This window comes from Scophthalmus maximus, chromosome 7 (assembly GCF_022379125.1).
Source record: "Scophthalmus maximus strain ysfricsl-2021 chromosome 7, ASM2237912v1, whole genome shotgun sequence".
Classification (NCBI taxonomy): Eukaryota; Metazoa; Chordata; class Actinopteri; order Pleuronectiformes; family Scophthalmidae; genus Scophthalmus; species Scophthalmus maximus.
Genome location: NC_061521.1, coordinates 10,991,952 through 11,000,236, shown reverse-complemented (window position 1 = coordinate 11,000,236; position 8,285 = coordinate 10,991,952). Strand labels below are relative to the sequence as shown.

General features: G+C 43.5%; 1 protein-coding gene across 1 annotated transcript; it reads left to right on the top strand.

Annotated features, from left to right (window-relative positions):
• The first annotated feature begins 1,312 nt into the window (after positions 1-1,312).
• LOC118315459 (galanin receptor 2a) lies at positions 1,313-2,355 on the top strand. Its single transcript, XM_035642747.2, has one exon. It carries the CDS (start codon positions 1,330-1,332, stop codon positions 2,251-2,253), a length of 924 nt encoding a protein of 307 aa, XP_035498640.1. The 5' UTR covers positions 1,313-1,329; the 3' UTR covers positions 2,254-2,355.
• Positions 2,356-8,285: the final 5,930 nt, after the last annotated feature.

The following is an 8,285-nucleotide window of genomic DNA, read 5'->3' as shown; positions in this document are numbered from 1 at the left end:
CACACCGAAGAAATCAATCAAACGATGGAGAGAGACATTAATATCTTCAGTGAAGGGGAGGAACACAGAACGTAATCAATGGACGGGACTTTTTTTTTTTTTTTCCCCTTGGAGAGTGAACGACTTTTATTTACATTTACTCATTTGGCAGATGCTGTTATCCAAAGTGACTTACAACTGAGAGACAACACTCTAAGAGATGGTGAAGTGAGAACTTAGCGCTCAGTCTGGTCAATAAGACAATGTGCAGGTGGGGATGGGGTGAGTCATGTTAGGGTTGCAGAGGTGAAGGGAGAGGAGGTTCCTGTAGCAAGAGAGGGACGCCCTTGTTCTAATGGCATCTGATTGTTCCTTCCACCATCAGCGAATCACACACAAGAACAGTGTGGACTGTGATTGCCTTGTGGCAATGGCAGAACATGTTTCTAGGAGGAACGCAGGAGCCTGTATGATTGAGTTCAAGTAGATGGGCGCAGACCCAGAAGTCTCTTTGTAGGCGTCGGTGACTTGAATTTGATTTGGGTGGCTATGGAGCACAGTTAAATGTGACGTGCCCACCACACGCCGCCACGTCCTGGACCGTCTGTGAGGCCTGCCGGGGAAGGCTTTGCATTAGTTGAGGTGAGCAATGATTAGGAGTGTTGATTTTTAAACATAATTGATTTGGTGTGAAAGAAATTGCCACAAATATGGGGAGGGAAACGATGACTCAGAAACCATATCCTCTAACAACAATAAAGCTCATCCCTGTTTTCTCAGCAGCCCGGTCAGAGGAACGTTTCTCTTTAAACCTAGTCAACCGGAATCAATTTGATGTTTGCCTTCCTTCCCTCCACGTTCAGTAATCACACTTTGTAATGAGCCGTGAGAGGCTGCCACCTCTCCCTTCTTCAGTCCAGTGTCACAGGATGGACACGGGTGAAAAGAGAAGTCTTCAGGTTATGCGATGAAGAGGGTTCACTCACAAACATGAGCTCGATGACGCTGCTGCGAGGAAAGACTGTGGTGAGTTTGTCAAAATGACAAAAATCTGGTTCCATTTCTAAAACGTTATTGATTTTTTTCTCATGATAAAACAATATAGCTGAAAGCGAGTATTTTAGGGATCACTAGGAAACATGATACTGTTCAGTGTTGCTTACTTTGTAAAAAAGCTAAAACAAAGACATAATTAGACATTATGTAATTTGAAAAGCTGCAACCAGCCAAAGTTAGAAATGTTTGGAAAAATGACCATAACGTACAACCAACTCAAACTATGCTATGTTCCTTTCTCGACTAATCCAAAACATATATGACTTTTTAAGGTGATGCGAAGTCAGTGATAACATGGCTATTCCCAATACCTATGGACTGATCTTTGCCTGCACCTGTGGAGTGATCCTGGGCATCGGGCTCTGTGCCAACCTGCTGGTCTTCTCCCTGTTTGCCAAGTACAACACTCTTCGTAAGAACCGCCTCGACATCCTCTTACTCAGCATGACGCTGGCCGACTTCCTCACCCTCCTGCTCATCCCCTTCACCCTGCACTCTGCCGTCAGCCACTCCTGGCCGCTGGGCGACACCTCCTGCAAAGTCTACCAGTTCCTGCTCGCCTTTAGCCTGGCAGCCAGCACCTACTCGCTGTGTGCCGTCTCCTTGACCCGCGCCATGATCATCACCAACCCGTACCAGCCGCCCACCATGGACCTGGTCGTCTTCATGTTTGTCCTGGTCTGGGCCCTCAGCTTCTTCATCAGCCTGCCTCTGAGGATGTTTGCCAACAAAAAGAGCTTGGTCCCGGGCCTGGCAGACTTCACCTTCTGCCTTCCAACCATTCATGAGCACCACTACCAAGTGATGCTAAGCCAGTTTGTACTTTACTACTTTGTTCCAATGCTGGTCATCGCTTTCAACTATGTCCGTCTGGCTCTTTTCCTCCACAAGAGCCCTGTAATGTCGCTGTCCAGCGCCAGGAACACCCGCCGGGCCTCCGTCATGGTGTTCTTGGCTGCTGCCACCTTCTCAGTTTGCTGGCTGCCTGGTTATGTGCTGGAGCTGTGTGTGTACCTGGGGCTGTATCACCACGGACAAGCCTGGGAGATGTTCTACTTTATCTGTACTGTGCTCCAATACCTGCACCCCTGCGTCAACCCCGTGCTCTATGTGCTGCTGTCCAAGCGCTATCGCCACAGGAGGGCAGCCTGGCTCTTCAGCTGCAACAAGAACCGAGTGCAGCCGCAGGTCATCAGCATCACCACAGACAGTTTTTAAATTCAGCTCATTTGTTTGTACCGGTACATGAAGACCTCTTCTATCAACTGCAAAAAGTAGCAGGAAAATTCAAATTTGCGTATCTCTCGTATGAAATGCATGTTTAGGTAAACTATGTAAGCCCACATGGAATGAAGAGCTAAAAAAAATATCTTATAAATGCTGTGGTTTCCTGGCTCATTGTTGAAATTCACACTAAACTTTAAAGTCTAATTGCTGTGTTTCTTAAAATTGCTCTGTACTGTAGAAAAAAAAATTGTCCAGTCCCATTTGAGGACAGGATAGCAGGTACATCTGACGTTATGGTAATTTACAGTTTTAATCTACTAACAGATTTGCTATTTAAACACTCCGCAGAGCTGTGTTTTAGCCTCCATCCGACCTACTCGTATGACAAACTTTCACAGGGCAGTTATTCTTCCAAGATGCGGATTTTGTTTCCTTGGCAGAGGGTGGCCATAAAATATGAGCAATAGAGTATGATCCACTAATATTACACAACATACCTAGTAATTGAGCCATCAAAGTGGGCGACTCAATAACTGACACTGCATGAAAGGATGCTGATCTCTAACGTGTGATTACTATTAGTTCAGTGTATTATTGCAAAGTTTATAATTTATTCAACTTGCTGAGGATCTACTGAAAAAATGGGTTGTGAAATTATCAGATTTATTGTGATAATTATTCCATCCAGCAAAACCCCCGAACAAATCACTAATTGTAATGCAGGAGCTGTGTACTGCGGGATTTGTTACTGTGCTCCAGGAAATGTATGAGTAATATTTTTCCGAAATAGCGATACATTGTCTTTCAACTGTCCATACGCTCTTATAATCACAGCTGTTATTGGACTTTGTTTAGCCTACTTACAATCAATCAAATCTTAGAATAGCCAGAGAAATAAAAGGAACATTATTGACGGTGAGTGTTTTAGTGATGACCGCTCCTTTAATAATTAGCTCAATCCCCCAGGAGCTGTTGGTTGTCAGTTTGAGGGGTTGGGCCAACACACTAGATAAAAGCACACACACACACACACACACACACACACACACACACACACACACACACACACACACACACACACACACACACACACACACACACACACACACACACACACACACACACACACACACACACACACACACACACCGGTGCTTTAGGCCCAAAGTTTTGGAGTGGTGAGGAGTAAGCAGGAGGCTGTGTAGGTGTGTAGTTATACAGAAAGCGACGGGATTTGGAAAGGGAACAACAAGGTTGGCAGAGTTCTGGCGTCCGTTGCAGTAATAGGAGACAACCTGCCCCTCCCTCTTTCAGTTCACCCCCTGACTTTTGGCCTTCTTCTTAGTGTACAGCGAGGGCAGCTGGCCTGACTCGTACAGAGTGGTCATAGCCCATCAGCATGTTGGATATGGTGAAGTAATAAAGGACACATGCTCTGGCTCTCCCTCTCCTACTCACTATACTTCAGAGTGAAGAGAAAGCGATCTGCAGCCTCCGAACAAAGCAAATAATCCACAAACAATAAAAGCAGATATCAGTCTAACAGCTGCTTTAAATTGTATGTTACCTCATTTGGGTTGTCCAGTATAAATGATCATCTTATTATCAACAAACTGTTGGTTGACTGATCAACATTATACTCACATTTAATGTGTCCACTGTTAAAGCTAACGCCCTCTCACTTTCACTAGCTTCCATTTACATGACCATCAGATGGACTGTGGACTACAACTACCACTAGGTGTCACTAACTCCTCTCAGAAACGAGGTGTGTGTGGGAAGATTCATGCTTTTCAATCCAGAAGAAACAAAATAGGACAAGACATTGCAAAACGTCACCTTGGACAAATAATTGCAATCTGCTGCCGCAATTTATTAACAATAAATCCCAGATAGATCTCGTAAGTGGTGGGTTATAAGGCTGTGATTTTCCACCCCTATCAGATCACGGTTCATTTATTTTGAACCTTGCTCTCTCGGCCTTGTACCTTTCTCTTCCTGCTTTTCCTAGAAGATCAATCAGACACTCAAACTCAACTGAGTCTGATGACATACAAGGAGTATCAGCTGTGGAAAAACTGAAGTTACTGATTAACCCATCTCATAATCAGTTGGTACTAACATTATTGGGTTGTGTACATCTCCACAATAACCTCCTTCATTTCTGACAGAACCACAGGTACTGAACTTGTGTGATTTGTGTGACACTGCAGCGATTACAACCAGGGAAATGAAAACAACTTTGCAGAAATTCTGTGTTTTCATTTTATCAAACTTTTGTGGGACTTTTGTGTTGCTCTGATTCGTGTGGAGGAGATTTCGGCATAATTTTCTATAACCTCTTGTATCTTCATATGAGATACAATAAACGCTGTGGATGTGCAGTCTCAAAGAAGTTTGTCAAGTCAGCAAGTTCCTCAGGAGAGTTGTGTTAAATCGATACTGAGTCAGAGTTTGCCAGCGGTACCTTTGCGCCAGGAAACGCAGTGAAGGACCCATTGATGTTTGAAGGGTCTTTTTCCAGAATATCTACACTGGAGCTGCTGCCGGAATATAATTCAATGACCCTATCAATTAAAACTGCTTGGCCTGGTCACTGTGCCTCCACTACATGAAGCAGCCTTTCCAAACAGATCTCAACTCATTAAGATGACAGCCACCACACTTTATTAAATATTATATTAGATAAGCAAGAGTGAACAATCAAGTGTGTCCCAAGAATGGACTTTCACAACAAAGACAATAAATGAGAGTTTTATAGATCTTTGATATACTTTAAAAAAATGTTGGTAAATCATTTTAGCAGTTTAGTCCAAATACACTACATGGCATATACTCAACTTATTTCATGGTAAACATACATCATTTGTGCAACAGTATTAATATGACAATAATAGCTATCATTGCATTCATATTGACCTACTGACATAATCCCTTCACATCCTGGTGTCTTTCTTGTAATTAATGTGACAACAAACCTATATAAGGCCAACATACAGTATATAGGCCGACTAACTTTTGTGAATTCCTGAGAGACCACATTCTCGACGCACTCCGCGAGTTAAGCGATGCACATAGCTGACAGAAAATACTTGTGGCCACGCACTGTAAGATCAGAGGGCTCTTGCCATGAGCTAATCATTCCATGTGCCATATAGGCAAGTGTTGAAGGAGCATCGCCTGTTTATTTATAGGAGTCTCTGAGGTTCCACGGCAGAGGGTCGCTCTGGAGCTGGATTCAATTACAGCTCTGGTGAAAGCTGAAAATACAGCTTCTATACAGACACAAACATGAGTATAAATTCTTAAAATGGATCTACGGGCCTAGTTTATTGGGCTGTATTCACAGAAGGTGAAGCACATGATATGCCCAGAGGAATACATGCTGCAAATTAAATATTAAAAACACTTTAAGGCTACATTTCCAATATTCATGTAAGCTTCGTATATCTTTTGTTTGTATGATGACTGAAATGAAGGGGTCTTATGGTAGATAACTGTTGCAAGAGAATAGGTTGTGAATGAAGAAACGTAATGTATGAATTTACTGTGTCATGGCAACGGAATTCTCCATAGGTAGTTCACCTCAGTATGTGATGTCATCATCTCAAAAGCAGTTGCTCAGCAGTTGCCTGAGGAATGCTCAAAAACAAATGGTCGTGTACAAACTTACGCTGAACGTAAGCTACACAACTGAAATACATCAAAATGTATTCCCCAACAGAGGCAGCAGCAGCAGCATCACTTGAGAATAAATAAACTCATTTTGAGAAACGGAGGAAGAAAATCATAACCAGTGGTTTGCATTGGCCCTGTTTGTGAGCTTGAGGAGCAGGAGGAAGATTTATTAATAGGCAGGCACAGGGTAAAGGATATCGAGGAAGCCAAGGCTTTGAGAAATGCTAATCAGACACGTGGGCAACACTTTGCAGTCCAGATGGGCGGCACCGGACTCGGCCTGACCTGATATCACGGTTCAGTGGTGTGTTTACGTTGTACAGCTCACTGTAACATGTCCAGACATGGCATGTGAGGGGCAAAAATAAAAGGAAAACATTGGAGTTAACACTGAGCTTGAGAACAAGTGAACATGACTCTTCCTATGAAGAAAATAAACACAAAATAATAAAACCTACACATTATTTTTTACAGTTTTTTGGGGGTTATTTGGCTGTAGAGTCATTACCAACTTGCCAAGAACAGAAACCAGTCAGGAAGTAAAACATAGAAATCCGTAAGAGTGTCTGTCATACTGAAAGCTGTCCGTCGATTCTCCTGGCTCTGACAGTTCGATAGACGTGTCAATCGTTCAGATTGACCAATGGGCTGCTGAGCTACCGCCCTTAGAATTGTTGTTTCTGGGAGCTCTGACGTCATTACGCCGCACTACAAAGATCGCTCTTAGAGACAGATGAGCACCTTTCTTTGTTTAAACACTTGTATTAGATGAAATACAGACTTACAGAGACGTGTAAGTGAAATGAAATGAGTTTTGCAGTGGGACACCTCACATGGAACAGCTTTGCCAATGTGGAGAGTCCGTCTGACCAGGTCCCTGCTAAAGCCTATAACTTTGCTCTGCTTCACTTTATCAGCATGAAATTTGGCCGGATAATGTTCAGATATTGTTCTATGGAATTCAACAGGAACGGGCCTCATTTGCATTATGACATAGGAGATATTCACTCTGCAGGGACCTGCAAAGTAAAACCCAGTGAAAGACATGCTAAACGAACAAAATTGCTCTGACTTACAGATGGGAATCCAAACAATCAAAAGCCAAACCTAATTCACAATGATATGAAGTATAATGAATTGAAACATCATCTCAGCTCTATAAGGACATATATAGGGCAGCATTTATTGGATGTTTGAGCATGTGCACTGTGGACAATCCTGGGAATTTGATGGGCGACCGGCCTTAGCTTGCTGCAGAAAAGTGTTCTGCTCTCGACTCAGCTTCTACTAAGATGAGTTGATAATTCAGTCATTTTCATACGGGGGGTTGATTCCGCAGCTCTGCTTGCCGATCTGTAAAAGTCACCCCCACTTCAATGAATCACTGAACAAAGTTATCAACAAAAACTTAACCTATGAGACCTTTGACGTCATCCTTGATTAATAACCCATGTGTGGTTCTCCTGAGAACTGATCCCCCTGCATTTGCCCCTGGCCTGGATGTTGGACGACACAGTCTACTTAATAAGGGAAAGGCTTGATCAAGGGGTGAAATGATAATCCGAGGGAGGCGTGGGATGGGAGGGTCATTCCAAGGAACCCTGCCCCTCCGGATCTGAGGTATCTAGTTTCATCTCCCGCATGCCTTGTTACCTATCAGCAAAAGCATCGGACATCGAGTTAAGGTGACAGCGGGCTAAAATTGGGGGCTATCAAAAAACCCAGGATCTGGCAAAAGAGCTTGGTGAGGGTATCCGCTTTCAAGAGTGGAAGCCCCGGGTCCAGACACCTCAGGGTGAGGAGACCGTGTGCAGAGCGGGTAATGGGGGACGGCATAAACACAGCTTAGGCTCTATCAGTTCAAAACTTTCACACTAATAATTAGCTGCAGCTTAACACGCTGCTCACTTCTCAGCCACATGCAGTGGTTGAGTGGAGACCAAAAAGTAAACTGTAATCTGTGCAAAGTTCAACCTACGATTTTTTTCACCGTTTAATCGACTCACAGGTTTGTCACATCAGAGGCAGAGAACTCATGGTGTGGATAATATTCAGTACATCACACATCTAGGTGTTCAGTAAGAGCGTGACTCGGGCCAACGATGACACTACAGAATGCACATATAAACAAATGAAATAGAACATATAAATCAGCTGAAATCCTTCATGGATCTTTAATACCGTCAAGTATACACTCACCGGCCACTTTATTAGGTACACCTGTTCAATTGCTTGTTAACACAAATAGCATCACACGGCTGCAATTCAATGCATTTAGGCATGTAGAGGTGGTCAAGACAACTTGCTGAAGTTCAAACCGAGCACCAGCATGGGGAAGAAAGGGG

Bases quoted from the DNA above. Each gene is read 5' to 3' on its own strand.
- LOC118315459 (XM_035642747.2), top strand. From the start codon at position 1,330: ATGGCTATTCCCAATACCTATGGACTGATCTTTGCCTGCACCTGTGGA.